General features: G+C 35.3%; 2 protein-coding genes and 1 long non-coding RNA gene across 8 annotated transcripts in view; 2 read left to right on the plus strand and 1 right to left on the minus strand.

Annotated features, from left to right (window-relative positions):
- Positions 1 to 16,219, plus strand: part of LOC148682168 (uncharacterized) — a 283,001-nt gene extending 266,782 nt beyond the window's left edge. Inside the window, exons 2-3 of the long non-coding RNA XR_015942876.1 lie at positions 937 to 6,398; positions 10,440 to 16,219. This is a non-coding gene — a long non-coding RNA (uncharacterized LOC148682168). The remainder of the gene's footprint in view (positions 1 to 936; positions 6,399 to 10,439) is intronic.
- The window catches only part of LOC148682191 (uncharacterized), a 137,174-nt gene that overhangs the window by 33,358 nt on the left and 83,234 nt on the right, over positions 1 to 20,582 (plus strand). The gene's annotated exons all lie outside the window — the stretch shown is intronic.
- LOC108183502 (uncharacterized) overlaps positions 1 to 20,582 on the minus strand; it is a 226,544-nt gene that overhangs the window by 6,365 nt on the left and 199,597 nt on the right. For 2 of the 6 annotated variants that reach the window (XM_087248558.2, XM_087248554.2), the window contains exons 1-2: positions 17,741 to 17,791; positions 17,115 to 17,264 (exon numbers count right to left, since the gene is read on the minus strand). The exons of 1 other annotated variant lie outside the window; for it this stretch is intronic. In XM_087248558.2, the coding sequence (XP_087104684.1) occupies positions 17,115 to 17,199 (85 nt within the window). In that variant the 5' untranslated portion in view covers positions 17,200 to 17,264; positions 17,741 to 17,791. Of the gene's footprint in view, positions 1 to 1,436; positions 1,497 to 17,114; positions 17,265 to 17,690; positions 17,792 to 20,582 lie in introns of those variants that run through there. 3 more of the 6 variants (XM_087248557.2, XM_087248556.2, XM_087248555.2) reach the window with 3 other exon arrangements.

Genomic DNA, 20,582 nt, shown 5'->3' on the forward strand with positions numbered 1-20,582 from the left:
TACGGACAGCTTCTGATGACGACATTAAGGGCCTACTCACACTATGCCATCCGTACTGTGCCCAGGCCCGTTTCCTGGATCGTTTGAGAAGTGTGAGTTTCCCGGATCGTTGAGAAGACCCTTAGCTGAATCGGGCTCAAGCACGGTTCACTTGGCTGGCCCTAGCCCGGTTGGAAGAGAAGGGCCTGAGCGCGGTTCACTTGGCCGGTACGTTTGTAGTGTGAGTGCAAAACGTGCCAAAACCCGAAACTGAAAGAGAGACGTGACTTTAAGGGATTGTTTCATATGGATTTATTAATCATTCTTACTGTTCAGTGAACGCAAACTGCCGTAATTTATTAAAGACGCAGACAGTTGCGCGCCTTCAGCAAACCTCCTCATTCCTGCAGCACTAGGGCTTTATGATTGTTTATAAGCGCCTAAAGTGGCGGATCTGTTCGGCGAAATATCTGACTGCGTGTAAATGCATCCCTAAGGACTGTTTGGTGAAATATTTGACTGCATGTCACTGCATATCAGACGACTGAAACGATATAACTAGAGAAATCTCCACTGTGCTGCTGAGTGAGTGAGAGCGCTTCTCACTGAACAGCGCAGCAGCGATGACGTAAGCGTGCCGAGGCCCATTTGTGGTGTGAGTGCAGGCTGTCGGGGGAGACGGGAGGGGGGACAAGCGCGGTTTGGCCCAGTTCGAGGCAACTGTACCTAGTGTGAGTACGACCTAAAGTTTACTCAAGACACCGTTACATGCTTCATCAGAAAGTGTATAGAAGACACGGTCCCAACAAAAACTGTCCATATCTAAACTGTCTAAAAATCTGTCCCTAACCCAAAACCATAGATTAATGGCGAAGTTCGAACAGCCCTATTAGTGTGAACCTCCGCCTATAAATCCAAAAATGCTGAGGAACAAAAACAAGCAAACTACAACCTCAGGTAAACTATCAAAACAGCAAAACATCAATACAGAGGTACAAGGTATAGGGGAGGAGTATGTGGCAGGGACTTAATTACATCACAGACTTTAAAAGTAACAAACCCCTCACTGTGAACATTTCTGCGTCTCTCCCGGACGAGCTCAACTCGTTCTACACTTGCTTTAAAGCCCAGGACAGCACCCACACACTGTGCGCTCCGCGGCTGATACCGAAACAGTCAGCACACTCTATTTCTGTAGTGGACGTAACGAGATCTTTTCGGAGCATCCTGAAAGCTATGGCCCAGACCTCTCCCTCTCCCTCTCTCGGCCTGTGGTTCCCACATGCTTTAAGACAGCTACTATTGTGCCCATACTGAAATAATCTAAAACCACATGCTTAAATGACTGGCGTCCAGTTGCTCTGACACCCATCTTCAGCAAGTGCTTTGAGAAGCTGATTAAAAAGCACATCTGCTCTGTACTGTCCGCTCACACTGACCCTCTGCAATTTGCTTACAGAAATAATCGCTACACTGATGAAGCAATTGCTTTCACCTTGCACACTGCTCTGTCTCACCTGGAAAATAAAAGCACATATGTGAGAATGCTGTTTGTGGACTACAGCTCAGTATTCAACACTTTAGTGCCTGCCAAACTAGTGGTGAAGCTCCAGGCTCTGGATCTACACAGCTCTCTGTGCAACTAGTTCCTGGACTTCCTTTCAAGCAGACTGAACAACATAACCTCATCCACACTGATCCTCAACACTGGTGATCCACAGGGCTGTGTTCTCAGTCCACTCCTCTACTTCCTGTAAACACATGACTGTACAGCCAAACACATCTCCAACGTCATTGTTAAATTTGCAGATGACACAACAGTGGTGGGCCTAATCACAGATAATAATGAGAGGGCCTACAGAGAGGAGGTACACACTCTGACGCAGTGGTGTGAGGAAAACCACCTCTCACTCAACATCAGCAAAACCAAGGAACTGGTGGTGGATTTCAGGAAAGAGAATAGAGAACACACCCCCATCACCATCAACGGGACACCAGTGAAGAGAGTCAGCATTTCCAAGTTTCTTGGCGTACACATTGCTGGGGAATTGACATGGACTGCTCACACAGACGCAGTGCTAAAGAAGGCACAACAACGCCTCTTCTTCCTCAGGCGTCTCAGGAGGTTTGGAATAAGCCTTCACATCCTCCGCTCGTTCTACACCTGCACTGTGGGGAGCATCCTGTGTGGCTGTATTACCACCTGGGGCCTGTTTCAGTAAGGAGGTTCAAACAACTCTGAGTTTAAACTTGAACTCTGAGTTGATTTACCGAGAGATTAAAAACTCTGAGTTTTGGGTTTCAGAATAGCTGATCTGAGTTGGGTCAATCAACTTCGAGTAGACCAACTCAGAGTTAAGCGCGCGCACCGTGACTTTAAAAAGGCATTATCAATGGAGCGCAGACATTACGAGTGACTATGGCAATATCTTATAAAAGAGATCAGCATTTCTTTCTGCAAAGTTATAGCAAATATGAGTGTGTATATTTGAAAAGAAGCAGCCATCAGTGAAGAAGAGACAGTTAGCGTGGGAAAACAGCTGCTCAAGTTAATGCCTAATTTCACTTTTTAAGTATTTAAATATTTAAGTATAATAAAATAAGTAATGTAATTTGTGACGTTTATATATTTTTTTCTAAACTTTCTTTTATACATTTATTAGTTTTAAATGATTTAACAGTGCACTTGTGTGTCTGCCTTTTTTATTGATCAAGTGATAGAGGTTAAAATAACATTTAGAAGGTAAGCAGTACTAAAAATAATTTTTAGAAAGAATAATAATCCCATTAATCTAGTTACAATGCATGTCGAAGGTGAATTTAATTTAAATATTTATTAAAAAAGGATAAGCCATTCTTGTACAGTTCTTCTGTGTGTGACTAAAATGTAGGCAATAGCTATGTTTCCACCAAATATATTACATAAATGTATGTGCAAAACTGGAATATTGCATAAAAGATGCGAATAAAATTCCATCCAACGAGTCAAAAAGAAAAAAATCGTCACTTCCTGATTAAACTGGCACCAAATATCAACAGTAAAAACAGAATTTACTGTGGTAGAAGAAGCTGCGTCAATTAATTCTTTATTTAGCCTAATTAATGTACTTGCGCCTCGATGTCAGAAGACAATGCTGAAACACAATGAACACGTGGGGGCGTCTGAAGCCATGAGACACGGAGACTCTTGACACGCACCAGACGTTCAGAGGTAATTAATAATATACAATAATACTGAAACAGTTAAGGCATTTTAGAATGACTAAAACAATATTTAAGACATGTTACAGTGTGCTCAGCCTGCTGGTTTGATCATTTACACACATTTTCATTATCATATGATCATGGTCTTTTTTTAATGTACATACACAGCAAATTCATTGGTGTTAAATTTCAAGTGTTGAGGTAATTCAGAGTAAAGTGTTAAAATTCTAGAGTTAGATCGGCATTAGAAGCTGATTTGCCTCCTTGTCACACAGAGTAACATGTATCTACCTTTGTAGAAAACCCTTGTATTTGAGAAACTAATCAGAGTGTCTGAAATCTCACCATACACCCTCATTCACCTGGCCCTTAATTTGGTCAATTAGTTTAGTCCACTAGACAGAAGGAATGACCACAAATAAGTGAATTCAGACACCTGGGGCCTGTTTCAGTAAGGAGGTTTAAACAACTCAGAGTTTAAACTTGAACTCTGAGTTGATTTACCGAGAGATTAAAAACTCTGAGTTTTCGGTTTCAGAACAGCTGATCTGAGCTGGGTCAATCAACTTTGAGTAGACCAACTCAGAGTTAAGCGTGCGCAATGTGACTATAAAAAGGCATTATCAATGGAGCGCAGACATTACGACTGACTATGGCAACATCTTAAAAAAAGAAATCAGCATTTCTTTCTCCAGCTGAATTTGATCTGCTCATGCAAAGTTATAGCAAATATGAGTGTATATATTTAAAAGGAAGCAGCCATCAGTGAAACAGAGACAGCGTGGGAAAACAGCTGCTCAAGTTAATGCGTAATTTTAATTTTAAGTATTTAAACATTTAAGTATAATAAAATAAGTAATGTAATGTCATGTCAATGTTAACTTTTATACACTTTTATCAGTTTTAATAGATTTAACAGTGCACTTGTTATGTGTCTGCCTTTTTATTGATCAAGTGATAGAGGTTGATATAACATTAAGAAGGTAAGCAGTAATAAAATTATTTTTAGACAGAATAATAATCCCATTAATCTCTAACAGTACATGTCGAAGGTTAAGCTAATTATTTATGAAAAAAAGGACAAGCCTCGTGCATGACTTTGTTCTGTGTGTGACAAAAATGTAGGCAATAGCTGTTTCCATCAAAATTACATACATTTGTACAACACTGGAATAAAATAAAGCAGCGTTTTTATCCAAAGAGTCGAAGAGAACACAATCATCACTTCCTGATTAACTTGCGCCAAATATCAACAGTAAAAACAGAATTACTGCGGTAGAAGAAGCTGCGTCAATGATTTTTTATTTAATTAATGTACTTGCGCCTCAGAAGACAATTGACACACAATAAACACGTGGGGGCGTTTGAAGCCAGACGCGGAGATCTTGACACGATCCAGACGCTCGGAGGTAATTAATAAAATACACTAATACTGAAACAGTAAAGGCATTTTAGAATCACTAAAACAACATTTAAGATGTCCTGCAGTGTGCTCAGTCTGCTGGTTTGTCCTTTCACACACATTTTCATCATCATCTCTAACAAATCTTTTTTTAATGTACATACTGTAATTTGTTAAGTGCACTTCGTAGTTTATGTGCATCTTATCAAATAAAATATCTTATCAAATAAAAGTTTAACTCAGTTATGCACATGTTTTATTATGCGTATTTTCAAAAGTTATGTAAATCATGACATTTCCATCAATCCTTTTTATGCACATTTCCAAAAAGAGCTCTAAAATAGGTGTGTGGAAATGTAAGACTAATGCGAGAAATACTGCTTCATCTTTAAAAAGGGGAGGAGACCGACAGAAACTTAGAGTTTAGAGAATAAAACCTGCTCCGGACCAGGTTAGATTCAAAGAGTAAGTTACCACAGTAACTGACTCTGAGTTAAAGTTAACTCTCTTTTAGAAACAGGCTTGACTTACCCTGCTTTCTCGAGTTTAACAAACCTGCCTTTTTGAAACGGAAAACCCAGAGTTTCTCTCATTTCAGGGTTAAACTACTCTGAGTTTTAACTTAACCTGCTTTCTGAAACAGGCCCCTGCTGTTGAACACCTGCTGTTAACAAGCACAATCACTGAAGGAATAAGAAATTGAAGGAAGAAATAAAACTACAGACACAGCCTCACACCAATCCAACTGAATTAAAACAGAGGATTAAACAACTCCATTAAATAATAGCATAAGCAGCTTCACTGATTACAGTTTGACTTCATTTCTGTAAGAATATTTGACAATGAACAGAGGTTTATATTTTTTTATTAAAATATTTCAATTGACCTCACCATCATAGAGATCAGTGGCTGCTTATTTGAGATCTTGAAGCTTTACTCTTATATCCTAATGTTTCTATGACTGCTATAGCTGTGTTTCTAAAACTCATTAGCTATAGCAAAAAAGGTCAAGAGAAACTATACTGTTTATGCTTAATTGTTATAGATTTAATTTCCGGTTTTTATTAAGTTGATTCATAAAGATATGCAAATATAGTTGTATTAAAACTGCATGGGACAATACTTCTGGCAGTCTGCTGCTCTTCATAGAAAATTCAACAAACAATTAGGATGCAATTAATAATTAACCTGTCATGCACTAAACATTCAAGCTCCAGCTTGCTCTTTATGACACACAGGCATCAAGAATCAGGACATGAACCTCAACCATGGTTGCTAAAAAAAAAAGCCGCATAGTTCATGCCGCAATGCATGCTGGGTGCCAGCATAGTACAAAGCTCCCAGCATGCATTGCAGCATGAATAAATTATGCAGCTTTATGTTATTACAATCTCTTTCTTTTCCTTTATTTTGTGTTGTTTTTGGGAGGTAATGTTTCAGTAGAGTGTTTTTTTTAACTTGATTTTTATTTTTTTGTTTGTCACCATCATTGAGAATCAAAGACTAATTATTGATGTCTGGGTGTTTTTGAGTTCTGCCATAGATCAAACATTCTCATTGTAAATATGGTTTTTGTTTTATTTTATATTATTGGAGCTTCAGTGGTTTCATTTATGTATATTATTTATTTCTCACACATAACTAATATGATATTGAATTAGAAAACAAGCAGGAAAGGATGGCTATGTTATCATAAATAATCTCTTCAGACTGACACTTTAATTTTTTTTGGCTTTCCATGCTATATGTATAAATAGTGTAATTAACACTATCTATAGCAGCCAAAATAAAAGACATTTATAGCAAGAAGTCAGTGGCGCCCCCAGAAAATTTTCTTAGGGGTGGCCAGAAGAGGCCGCACCAAATCTTGGGGTGGCACACAAAAAAAAATTATGAATTCAGTGTAATGTTATATTTTTGTGTTTGGTAAATGTAATAACGTAGTTTTTATTCATTTAATTAATTCTTCTTGAAATATTGCTATTTATTCCTTGAAGTAATTCAAGAAGTACATGTGCAAACCAAATAAAAATCTATGTTTAGTTTAAAAACACTTTTCATATATATATATATATATATATATATATATATATATATATATATATATATATATATATATATATATATATATATATATATATACTGTATAAATAACTTTTTACGTGCTTTTATTGTACATCATACGGTATATGCCATGTCTAAAATTAATGAAGATTAATGAGTTTATTATTCCCAGAGATGGGTTGCTGCTGGAAGGGCATCCACTGTGTAAAAATGTGCTGGATAAGTTGGCGGTTCATTCCACTGTGGCGACCCTGGATTAATAAAGGGACTAAGTCGAAAAGAAAATTAATGAAAGAATAATGAGTTTATTAATAACCCAAACAAATGATCAAACTGAAACAAAAAGGCATTACTATACACACTCATTATACCTAATAATATCATTTATCCATATTACTTTTTGAGCCATTTTATTAATGCAGCTTCTTCTATTGATATACTGTACCTTAAGGTAAATATTAATTTGCCATTACTGTCTTTTGAAGGTGTGTGCGTGCTGTCAACGATGATCGGGAAGGGTACACTGTTAAAAATTGTCCCGTTAAAAAACAGGAAAATACTGGCAGCTGCAGTTGCCAGCAATGTACTGTTATTTTACAGTATGTTGCTGTAAAAATACATGGACTACATTGATTTACACAATACTCAAGTGAACTCATTTTGCTCACTGAAAGCAACTGCCTCAACTTGGTCAACTGCTGAATGAGTTTATGAAGTAATGTGCTTTATATGCTTAGAAGCATACTTATAATGATAACTTATTTTAGTTAATTAGAAAAGTTTGGTTTAATTCTAATGTCTTATTTTTCACAACAGCACACATACATGTAAATCTGGAATCACCAGAGAGATTCTGACTGCATCAGCCACTAAACAGCCGCTTTCTTTAAATAGAGAAACATGCAGAATAACATCAGCAGTTCATTGTTCATCTTTAACTCATACACTGGCTCTACTCTCCTCCACAACGGTGACAGACAGAAGAAATTAGCTTCAGGTTTTACAGTAAAATAGTTTTTTCCTTGATTTAACAGTAATCTACTGGCAGCTGTGGTTGCCAGCAATATACAGTTTTTTTACAGTCTACTTCCGTTGTGTAAATTAACAGTATATTACTGTTAAAATACATTTTTACACTGTGTTTTTACCTCTCACACCTTTAACCCTTTAAACCCCAGAGCATATACTTCAGTTTTAATTGAAGTGTCCACACTACTGAGTGTTTAAGAAACATGGAGCAAAGCTGAAGTAAAGTCATTAATTAACTGACTAATTAAATGATAATTGAGGATTAACAATGAACAAATGAAGAAATACTGAAGGGAAAAAACAAGAACAGAACATACAAAACTTTAGTCACAGCTTTATAATGAAATAACCTGAAGAACAACAAATGATTAAATCATTTAAATGATCAGCGGATGATTAAACAACTCTACAAACATCATCACCAGCTACACTTATTACTTAATACATGTATTTTTGTATAACATCTACTAAAGTTCTTCTTGAGAAAAAGTTAAAGTTTTACGTCACCATCATGGAGAACAGAGTTTGCTTTAGTTGGGCTCTTAGCCCTGTCATTTTTAACATTTACATATCTTGGCTGCTGCAATTGTTAAGAACTTTGTTTAAAAAGCTCCTTTGTTGTGGCAAGCCAGCCAAAAACCTAAATAAGATCTGGTGATGTTCATGTTGCTAATAAATGGCAGAGTCTGTTCTCATTTTGTATACTAAAATTTACTGCTCCTATTCAATGTTAAATCTATTGTTTTACATTATATGTATATATATATGGCAATGATTTCTGGAAGTTTTTAAGAATATCTTGGACAATAACACTGCTCTATGGTGTAAATGGCACTCAAAGAGACATCAATAATCAGCATATGAACCTCAATAATGGTGAAAACAAATTTGACAAAATTAACAGTTTAACTCACAAACAGGCAACTGAAAGTCTAAACATAAACAACAGCAGAATCAAACACAAATAAAGAAAACCGTTAGACCATTATACAACATTTATTTATACCGCAATGCATGCTGGGATATTTGTACAGTGCCACTCCCAGCATGCATTGCAGCATGAAACATTTGAGATGTTACCATTGTTGAGATACAAGGTCAGATTCATGAGGTCTGAGTGTGTATTTGTCATAACTGAACTGTTTTTGTATGTTATTTCTTAACTGTTAAGTAATTACAGAGGTATCTTTTCTGGTTCCACTTCTCATTAATTAAATTAATACCTGCAAGTAAGCATAAAATCTATTGAATGTGGCCCTTCTTCTAGATTTATATCAAAACATTTGTCAGAACTAATTACAGATAAATAGATTTCTCTATTTATTGACTTCCCAACTTTATTGCTATAGTACAAACGTTTTGTAAACTCTGTATTCAAGCAGATGGAAAGTCTTCTTAAAAGAGTTCAAGGGTGAAGAGCCCAACTAAATCAGCCCCTCACTCCATTATGGTGACACAAAAAACACCTACATTTCTGTTGGATCTCAATGAGAATAGTATGGAAGTCAAATCAGTCAGTAATAAGTGTGTGTCTGCTGTTGTTTGTGGAGTTGTTTAATGATCCTCTGCTGAGACTGAAGCTGTTTTATTTGATTTTATTTTATTTAATGTTGTAACTCAAGTCACTGTTTGTGTTTCTTGTTTATTTTCTTCAGTAATTGTAATTATTAACAGCAGGTGTTCATCAGTGTCTGAATTCACTCATTAGTGTTCATTAAAACTGTCAGGTGAACTATATTAGTTAACTAGTGTATGAAATAGTGAACAAGGACACAAAGCGTGATTTCAAACACAGACTTCAAAACATCGAATCTGAACTCTGTTAGCTCACAGTTTTCAGCAGTTGGTTACTTTCTCGAAAACAAAAATGTTACCCAGAAAGCACTGTTTTTAACAGAATATTACTGTTTTAGTGAAAAAACGTTATTTTACCGTAGAATCTGACCGTTTTTTAACAGCAATTTTTTACAGTGTAGTGGTGGTACTAGTTTAAATGACACCCTGGGCGAGCCACCATATACACCCCACCTCCCTTGAATTGTTAGATTTGTTATTCAATAAATATAAAAATTTATTTATATTTATTTTAAATAAATACAATTAATATTATTATTCTGAATAAATAACAGAAATCAATCCTAAATATTACTGGAAAAGAACAACTGGAGTGATATGCCAAGATCACTTAAGAAACCTTTTGCATGAAAATTAATTATGACAATTCTAAAGAATACAAAAAATGTATTATAGAATTATCTGTGGTCTTAGACCAGATCATGGCTGAGAAATCATGTTATGAAGTCTTACCTCCCTGACTCATTATCCCTCCTTTCTGCTTTAAAGGCATGCTTAGTGAAAGTAACATCATCATCATATTATATAAACTTTAGTCCACTTTCACCTCTGCACAAAAGGCTGTTACTCCGTTTCACGGCGAATGAGCGGCGCGTATTTTGTCGGCGTGCATGCAAACAACCAACCAGGATTCACACAGGAGTGCGTGAGGCGCGCGGGAATGGTTTTCTGCGCGCATGCGTCAGTTTGCTTTCACCAGCATTCAGCATTGAACCAGCACTAAGGGGGAGAGACAATGAATCAGCTACATCAGTAACACCAACAATAATTTAGTGGCTCCATTTTATTTATTTAAACGTTGTGGATTTAAAAGTACATAATGTCAACAGCAAAATTATATTGGGGTGGCCAAAGGGGTGGCCACAGGGGTGGCCAGAGTTTACCGAGGGGGCGCCCCTGCAAGAAGTTGAAGAGGCTGACTAAAGCAGACTCTGTCCTCCATCATGGTGACTTCAAATGAACAACAGAAATTTCATTAAGAGCTTTTGTTCACATGACAGAAATAAAATCAAAGGTCAGTAATAGGTGAAGCTCCATGATAAGTTGTTTAATTTGATGAGTTTTTTTTAAAGATGTTGAAAAATAACATTTTTTATTGTGTAATTTGTTTTATTTTTATTGATTATTATTTTATTTAGAGTTTTTCTCAGTTGATTTCATCTTTGGTTTTGGCTTGTGTTTTTCTGTCCTTCAGTGATTCTGCTTGTTAACAGTTGTTCATCAACAATTCTCAATCCTCCTTTAATTAGACACTTAATTGTCTCATTAACTTCATCACTGTCTGAGTGTTCAGCCCTCTGTAGTGAGGACACTAGTTAGGATTTTGCTGTGGAATTTAAGGCTTACGTGTGTTCGAATGAAAAATACAGACTATGGGATGTATTTTTAACAGAAATATTCTGGAAACTGAATTTACGAATGTAAAATGTTGAAAACAGCAGATTACTGGCAACCACTGCTGCCAGTATTTTGACATACATTTAACAGATATTTTACACAATAAGAGTTTGCTAATTAACACTCTGGGTGTTAAAAATTTTAACACTTTCAAAAATGTTATTTTAACACTTATAGTGGTTCCCATATAAACACTGAGGGAGTGTTAATTTTAACTCTAAGGTAGTTAAATCTACCAAATCTAAAATTTGCAGTGTGAGATCGATAAAAAATACAGACTGTTGAATGTGCTTTTAACAGAAATATTCTGTAAACTGAATTTATGAATGTTAAAAACAGCAGATTACTGGCAACCACAGCTGCTGGTATTTTTCCGTAAAATCTAAAAATGAAAAAAAAGAAAGAAAAACAGCAAAACGGTTTTTGTGTCACCATTGTGGAGGATAATAGCGTCTCTGTTCAAGTCCAAGATGAACTGAGAAAATTTGATGTTATGCTGCATCTTCTTTTGTTTAAAGGTAACTGTGTAGTTACTAATGCAGTCAAAACCCGTTTGCTAATTGCAATCACACATGAAAACATTATTGCATCTAAAGACTTTACATTTTTGTGCACTAAGCTATGATTTTGTAAAATAAACAATGTGTTAGTTCATGAAATATGGTTATTTTTTGTAAATTTATACAGTTATATAAAACTTCCATGTTTTTCACAGAAAGATTCTGGCAACCACAGCTGCTGGTATTTTTTCGGAAATTTAACAGATATTTTACACAATAAGTGTTTGTTAATTAACACTCTCTTGGTGTAGACAATGTTAACACTTTCAAAAGTGTTATTTTTAACACTTATAGTGGTTCCCATATAAACTCTGAGGGAGTGTTAATTTTAACTCCAAGGTAGTTAAATCTACTATCTAAAATTTGCAGTGTACTGTAATTTGTTCATTAAAAGTGTTTCCATCGTAGTTTATGCGCACATTTTCTATCGAATAAAAGTTTATCCTACTCAGTTATGCGCGTTTTTTATGCATATTTAAAAAAGTTATGTGCATCATGAGGTTTCTATCAATCGTTTTTATGAACGTATCCAAAATAAGCATAAAAATAGGTGGGTGGAGACTTAAGGCTAAGGCGAGAAATACCACTTCATCTTTAAAAAAGGGGAGACCGACAGAAACTCTGAGTTTAGAGAATAAAACCTGCTTCCGGCCAATGTTAGATTCACAGAGTAAGTTACCACAGTAACTGACTCTGAGTTAAAGTTACCTTTCTTTCAGAAACAGGCTTGACTTACTCTGCTTTCTCCAGTTTAACAAACCTGCCATTTTGAAACGGAAAACCCAGAGTTTCTCTCATTTCAGGGTTAAAATACTCTGAGTTTTCAGTTAACCTCCTTTCTGAAACAGGCCCCTAGTATGTAAATAGCACCAGCAGCAATCGCAAAGGCCTACATAGGATTGTGTGAACTGCTGGACGCGTAGTAGGAGGTGAGCTTCCCTCCCACCACGACATCTACACCAGGCGGTGCATGAGGAAAGCCAAGTGAATTATCAGCGACTCCAGCCACCCAAGCCATAGACTTTTCTCTCTTATTTACGTGTACGCGCAAACCCGGGATGTTTGAAACCTGCGGCTCCGCCCTCTAACACAGAAACCCACACACACACACACACACACGCAAACATGCCGGTCGATTGAAGTCACACTGCAGATGGATATTATTGAGTCTCTACCCAAAGATGAAACCTCAGCTTTATAGCCAAGCAGTTGGAAACTACTGGAAACTTCTGGAAGCTACATGCTACAAAGAATACTTCATCTGCGTTTGTTAAAGGAAGGATCAGTAAAGAGTAACTTACTGCTGGACGTCAGGATGGGTTTCTTCCTCCATTTCTCAAGTGTAAGTATGTGCGATTAAAGCTGCCTCGTTTACTCTAGCTTGCAAATGTATTTAGTTGTGATTTGTCACTTGTAACCGCGTGTACTGTATGAGGTTAACTCGCTTTATTCTCATATCGGGTGCAAAGCCACGTTAAAAACGTGACGCGTGCTGCTTTGTTTAATGAGGTCCGTGGAGGAGGGTAGTGTTTGTGTGTGTGTGCGTGTACGCGGGCTGTCGTCCGGAGGTGTGTGTGTGTGCGTTGTCGTCCGGACCAGGGTTAAGTGTTTGTGTGTGTGTCTGTTTGTGTGCGCGCGCGCTTTCGTCCGGAGCAGGGTTAAGTGTTTGTGTTTGTGTGTTAGGACGAGGGCAATATGTGTTTGTGTGTGTGTCTGTGAAAAGAGCAGAGTGAGACAAGCTAGAAGATCTCCTCAACTGTTTTTGCACAATAAAATAGTTAGTCGTTGGTATTTTCAAGTCCACCGTCTGTATTTACATTGACCCACTGGCAGCTAAAATCCACGCCTACACTATCGAGCGTGTATGAACTGTGATTACTTTTATATTGCTGATTAGCTGTTTGGCATTTCACTCTCTCACTGAATGCAGTTGACCAATCGCAACAGACTGTCATTGGTCCAATCAGCGCAGATTAGCTTCACGCTAAAGAGGGGTTTGAGAACAAATAAATCACTGGACGATTCATACAGGAGTCGCTGGGATAATTAGGTAAAAAAATGCAGATTATAAGACCATGAAAGTGTTTTTTGACCTTGCATGCATATTAGACTGTTGTTGGAGACCCTTACAACCAAGATATGACCCTATTTCGTGTATAATATGGGCTCTTTATGGTACTTTCAAGTCCATAGTTTTGTTATAAAAACACTTGTCTTCTTCACAAAACCAACCATAAGCATGTTGGATAGATAAATTGGTAAATATGGACTCATATCAAAGGGGTATGATGTCCATGTTATATGAAGTGGTCTAAAGAACTGCCCCCCCTTGCCTCAATTGTATAAAGCTAAAATGGGAAGACAGACTGGTACTAGAAATAGCAGATACAGCTTGGCAATATGCTATAGAACTGGTACACTCATCCCCTGTATGTATTAGACATGGTCTTCTACAGATTAAGGTGCTTTATAGGCTTCACCTATCTAGGAGCAAGCTGGCAAAAATGTATCCAGGGTCAGATTCATCTTGCCCCAGATGTGGTTTGGAGCCAGCAGATCTGATGTTTTGGGGGTGCCCTAGATTACATACATTTTGAGCCAATATTTTTAGATCATTTTCATCTATATGTAATCGAGATCATTGCCTTTTCTTCTTTATTGGCCAGACGCCTGACTCTCCTAAGATGGAAAAAACAAACCCACCATCCCACAAACCTTGGAGATTAGAAGTGTTATTACATGCTCGAGCACCTAAAGTACATCATCCGAGACTCTACAAAAAAGTTTTAGAGGTTTGGCAGCCTTTCCTCTCCTACATTGAACGCTCAAAGGTTATTATATCCTTGGTGAGAGTTTATCCCTAGTTTTCTAATTTATTTTATCTTTTTTTATTAATTAATTTATTTTTATTTATGGGGTGTGAGTATGTCTGTAGCTATGTACCATGTTAATTTGTTGTTCAATATGTGTGTTGTGGAAAAATTGAAGACTTTGGAAAAATCTATTAAAATAGTTGAATAATAAGAATGTAAGAAGTACTAAAACAGTTTTTAGAAGAGTAATAATCCCATTAATCTACTTACAGTACATGTCTCTGTCGAAGGTCTGTGAATTTAAGCTAGTTATTAATTAAAGAAGAACAAGCCATTCTCGTACGTGACTTTGTTCTTTGTGTGACTGAAATGTAGGTAATGGGTAAGCAGGATGAGAAAAAATTATATATTATTCTATTATATATTCCTTCTATGCTAATCAAGGACTTCTGAGACATTCCAAGCATGGGATGGGTCCTCCTGGCCTGGCAGAGTTGATCATAGCTTAAATACACATTTCTGCCATTTGCTTGCAGTAACCATGTGCTTTTCACCATCCACAATTCATCTGCCCTTGATCTTACTTCAAATAGCTTTATCATGTATGGAGTCATTTGACAGTTTATGACTTAAGCGTTGTAGTGCTAAAATCAACAGAGACATTGATTGCTTGTATTTCAATATATTTACTATTTTTGAGTCATGGCCTGAGGAGAGTATGTTAATGTTCTCACCCACTTTATCTCCTCTGCTGTGCTCTCATGTTCAGTTGGTTTTGGGGGTTGGTTTTCACTCATGTTTGACAATGCTTTACTCAGGGTATAATAAGGAACGGTAAGTGTTGATCTGGGAGAATGGCTTTTACTCTGCCTCTCCCTCATATGGCTGCGTAGCCTCATATGCTAACAAAGGCAATTTCACTGTTTTTGCTGCTCAGCAGTGCACGTACAGCTAATTTCTTTATACAGTATGTTAGTTTGTTTCATTCTATATTTAAACATGTAACTTAACAAACAACTTTACCTGCTTTAAGCTTTGAGACTCTTTCTATTTATTAATGATAATAACAACTTTGATGGAGTCAGATTAATTACAATAAAGTCAGATTAATAATGGATTTAAACACGCCTTCTGTTTCCGATTATTGGTTCAGAATAGCAGCGTAAGCTCCAAACCTTACAGCTATGTTTCCATCCAAAAATGCCAATTAAATTAATTTGCAAAACTGGAATATCGCATAAAAAATATGCAAATAAATCAGTGTTGTCGGGCGACGAGGAGGCACAGTAGGTGGTGCTGTCGCCTCACAGCAAGAAGGTTGCTGGTTCGAGCCTCAGCTGGGTCAGTTGGCATTTCTGTGTGGAGTTTGCATGTTCTCCCCAAACTGGCGTGGGTTTTCTCTGGGTGCTCCGGTTTCCCCCACAAGATCAAAGACAAGCAGCATTACACTGTTTTAAGGATCTAAAAATGTATTCTTTAAAAAGCAAAAAGATTCCAATAGCGGCGCCTGCTGGTACGTGAAGAATATGGTCAATACTGATAAACTTAACATCATATAGTTTAGAATACTGTACAATGTTTTATAATAATTAATTATTTTAGTGTCCATTTTCATTCAGCATATTTAAAATTAGAGTCATCCACGTTTTCTGACATACTTTAAATCAGGGTTTCTACAGGTGTCACCAAGTTAAATTTAAGACTTTTAAAGACATTTTTAAGACCAATATGAATGAAATTTTAGAATAAGGAATTTTTCAAATGGCCCAGAAGAAAAGGTTTTTTATTTGTCCTTTCAAAAAATATTTTTTATAAAAAATGTTTAATAATACAATAATAAATCAAAACTAATAATAACATTAAAATACTTTAGATATTTCTTAGCAAAATATCTTAAATATTGTGTAAAAACAAGAGAGCTCGACTTGGATCCACACACTTTTTTTCCAAAATAAACTTTCTTTAAAATAAAAAAAACTAATTAACAAATGTTTTAAAAGTTTTAAAAACTATAATAAACTGAATCCATTCAAAACAATCTGTCCAGGTGGACATCCTCAGCAGTCTTTACCATTATGATAAACAGAGTTAAAATGACCTTTTTAAATAAAAGTTGAAAGTTTTATTGAGATGGATTGTTGGTGATTGTATGGGCTTTGACCAAATTGAGTAACAAAACAAGACCTACAACACAACATTTCAGCAAATTTAAGATTTTTTAGGGCCAAATTTTAGATTTTGGAATTTAAGACATTTTAAGACTCCGCGGAAACCCTGTTTAAATACAATAGCCCTGGTAATTAGTTATTATAATAAAGATTTAATTCTAACTCTGATACTATCTGTGAGAACTAGTAACAACTACTAGAAACAAGTTTAAACCCATAAAGAAGTCGATTAAAAACAAGGGTATTGTGATCAACCTGACATATGCAAATGGAAAGTACCTAGCTAACACTATCACTGTAATGGCAGATATCTTTTATGAGAATACTGTAGGTCAAATATCCTCAGCTCAGTTTAACTTTTTATTAATTTATTGTTTTCATTTATTTTTTATAGCGACAGTGCTCAAGGGCGCTTTACACAGTAGGAGAACAAGAAAAGCAATAACCTTAAGAAGGTAGAGAAAATGGGAGACTAATAATACATAATGACAAAAGACATGAGAACAAGTAACAAAAGAAACTCATTCCTGTCTTTCAATGAGTGCTTATGTGCATTTAGCAGAACTAGGCAGCACACTCAGGGCTGCAACATGGATTTAATTTAGTATTCTTATTATTAAAATATATCTAAATGAAAACTAACTTGTTTGTTCCTGCGGATCTTCCTGTTTGACTGTGAATGTTTCTTCAATCTTCACATCTTCACTCTCCTCTTTAATAAACGCCATCTTTATAACAGTGTGGAGATCAGTCGCTTCAGCAGGAGTTTTTCTTTGTGTTTGGACACTTTATTCTGTTTAAAATGAACAAAACAATGAACAGAAACAAAATAACTTCTCTTCAACACTTTCTTCAACAGTTTCTTTATATGAGTGTGATTGACAAAAATAAATCAGGTAAGTCTGAGCAAGAAACAATAGCCACAAACAAATGACCTAATAAAAACTAGTTCTCCATTTATTTATTTATATATATATATATATATATATATATATATATATATATATATATATATATATATATATATATATATATATAAATAATTATAATGTATACTTGTATTGGAATGACATTATGCTAGTAAATAAATAAACCTTCATTAAAACACATTTCAGTTGTTCAAACAATAGCCCTCGATTACTGTTATTAAAATAATACTTCGTTGTATAAAGGATTAAAATAATAGTCAACCGCAGGTATATAATATCGAAAGGAAAACCTGAAACTTTAATCAATCGGTTTATATTTGTGTAAAGTTGTGAAACAAACCTTCCTCCGGTTGAACCGCAGCGCGGAAGCGGCGCAGCCTTATGACGTCACATAACACGCCAAAATAAAAGTCTTTGTTGTTCAGCTTTTTTGCCACTTACTGTTGCAGTCAGGACTTGACAAATTTCACACTCCTTTTCACATAACATATCTGCTCTCTCTTTCAAATACACAGACATTCAGTATTTGAAGTTGATCAAAACTTTTAATCCAAACATTTTTACACAATTTTGAAAAACTTGTTTAATCCACTAAGAATAAGTGTTTTTTTTTTCTCGTTTTTATTGTTGCATAAAGTTTACATCACAAGACAGAACAATCAACATCGCAAGACATATTTACCATTACAAATATATAAAATAAATTAAAAATGTTACAACTGCAACAAGGAGCAAGAAGCAGTACAAAAGATCTACATCAAAGGACAAACAAAATTTTCTAACAATAAATATTATGAAAATGAAGTACAGAGAGCTTCAGTTATTTTACTTTGGTTTCTGAAATATTTGAGGCTTTGAGCCACTTTCTTTACCTCAGAAAGAAAACATCTTAAAGAGGTTCAGCATTTTTTCCACTTACAGCAATGAATTTGATATTTACCCATTAGTAAAATAAAGATCACAACATCAGAGAAAGAACAATGTAAATCAGCTTTGTAAAATAAAATATCTTCTAGAACAATAGGGGGGACTGAAATCATCTTTAATGAAAGCCAAGTATGGATGTCAAACCAGAATTTAAAAGTAAATTCACAAGAAAAACATAAGTGATCGAGTGTTTCTGGAGCAGATCTACACTTGTCAACATCAAAGTTAAATCTTTTTTGAATAAACTAATTCACAGGATATATCCTGAATACAATTCTGTAATGAGTTTCCTTAACCTTTGGTGCTACAGGATATTTAAGAGAAAAGGTAAAAGCTTTGTCCTCTATAAGGGTTTAACAACTCCTAGATGATCACACTTCAAATCACCAATGATAAGCGTTTAAATTGTTTGTAAATAAGCTTGATGTTACATTTACCATCGAAAATATCAACATTTGATATTTTTAAAAATGTAAGGAAAGTTACAAGTATACATGGGAGATTAAAACAATTACTTTGAATTAACCTATACAAAGCAATAGGTATAGCCTCGCAAATTTCAGTATAACCTTTATGTGTGATTTTAACTCTATAATTATTTAATAATCCGTTTTGAGATAGTAGCAGTCCATTTTCATCTAACAAATCATTAATAAATATAATGCCTTTATTGTATCAGTCACTTTTAAACAATGATTTTCTGTTAATAATAACAGCCCTTTTATTCCAAAGAGTGGATTTATGAGGGGAAAAATATGGGTAAATATAATTTTCCAAAAAAGTAGTGCTTGCTTATGAAAATTAGACAGCGTCAAAGGAAGTTTTGAACAATCATAATCATATCTTAATACAAATTCAATGCCAACAATTTTTTAAACAAATTATTTGGGATATGATACCATATTGAATAAGGCTTAACTAAACACTCTTTCAATCATTTAACTCTAAAAGTGCCATGAAGACATTCAAAATCGATAGCTTTTAAACCTCCATATTCATACTCTTTGATCATATGATTCTTACGTAAATAATGTGATTTATTTTTCCAAATAAATTTAAGTAATATTGAATTTATAGATTTAACTATTTTGGGAAGAGTATAAAGGATAAGTTAAATATATAATTTTAGATAATCCCAGTCAAAAGAATTTTACCCTATATGGAAAGGTCTCTAGCTAGCCAATAATTTAAGGATTTTTTTCACGCCATCCATTTTAATATTAAAATTTGCACATTCTCTATTAACAGAATTTTTGGTGATGGTAACTCCCAAGTATTTAACTTCTTCTTTTACTAGAATACCCTCTTATTCTCTTAAAGTACAATTCAAAATAGTTAATATTCCACATTTTCTTAGGTTTAAGGTGAATTCAGAAGCTTTAGGAAACAGAAATTTTGACAAGAGCTAAAGGGAGCACCTCCCTTTTTTTAAGAATTAATAGTGTCATCAGCAAACTGACTTAAACTAAAAGTCCTACCAGGTATATCAATACCTAAAGTGTACTCTGAATTTTTTAAATATAATGACATAAGTTCAACAGCTTTATTAAAAAGAAAAGGTGAGATGGGACATCCTTCACTCAAAAAAATGATTCTTGCCTGTAATTGAAATTAAGCAAACAATTTAAATAAAGTTTGTTTAAAAAAGTATAAAATAACTATTATTGTTTCAAATTATGCTGTCTCAACATGAATTTAATGGACTCGAAACAAACCTGCTCAAATTACATAAACTATACTTAATTGGTTGCCGTAAAGAGCGAATGCAGAGGTTGCGCATGCACGTAATTTAAAAACACTGAAGGCGCCAGGACGGGCATGCGCATCGCTTAGGAACACTGAAGGCGCCAGGACAGGCATGCGCATCGGTTAGGAACACTGAAGGCGGGCTAAGCGCGAGGAAGACAACGGTAGCAGAGAAGTGACAGTGAAGATCTGATCGGGAGAGTATACAAGGTAAGATATTTTCTTCATTTGTGATTGATGTGTAAACTATTTTAAGACGTGATTCTTTTATGCGATTGATATTGATTCATCGTCACATAGCGAATTAACTGACATTGGATATTTTCGGCCGTCACTTGCATTTTTAAAATTAACCATCGTTTGAGTAAGTTATGTGTATCCTTTTTCAGTGAAGCAGATTGCTTGCATGATTTAAAAAACAAAACAGAAAAATTTTGCATCATTTCGACGTAATTCACTTTGCAAGCACGTTGACTATTTTTACAGTCTATGGTTAGAACACGTTAAAC

The sequence above is a fragment of the Danio rerio genome, chromosome 4 (genome assembly GCF_052040795.2).
Source record: "Danio rerio strain M-AB ecotype USA chromosome 4, GRCz13ab, whole genome shotgun sequence".
NCBI classification, from domain to species: Eukaryota; Metazoa; Chordata; class Actinopteri; order Cypriniformes; family Danionidae; genus Danio; species Danio rerio.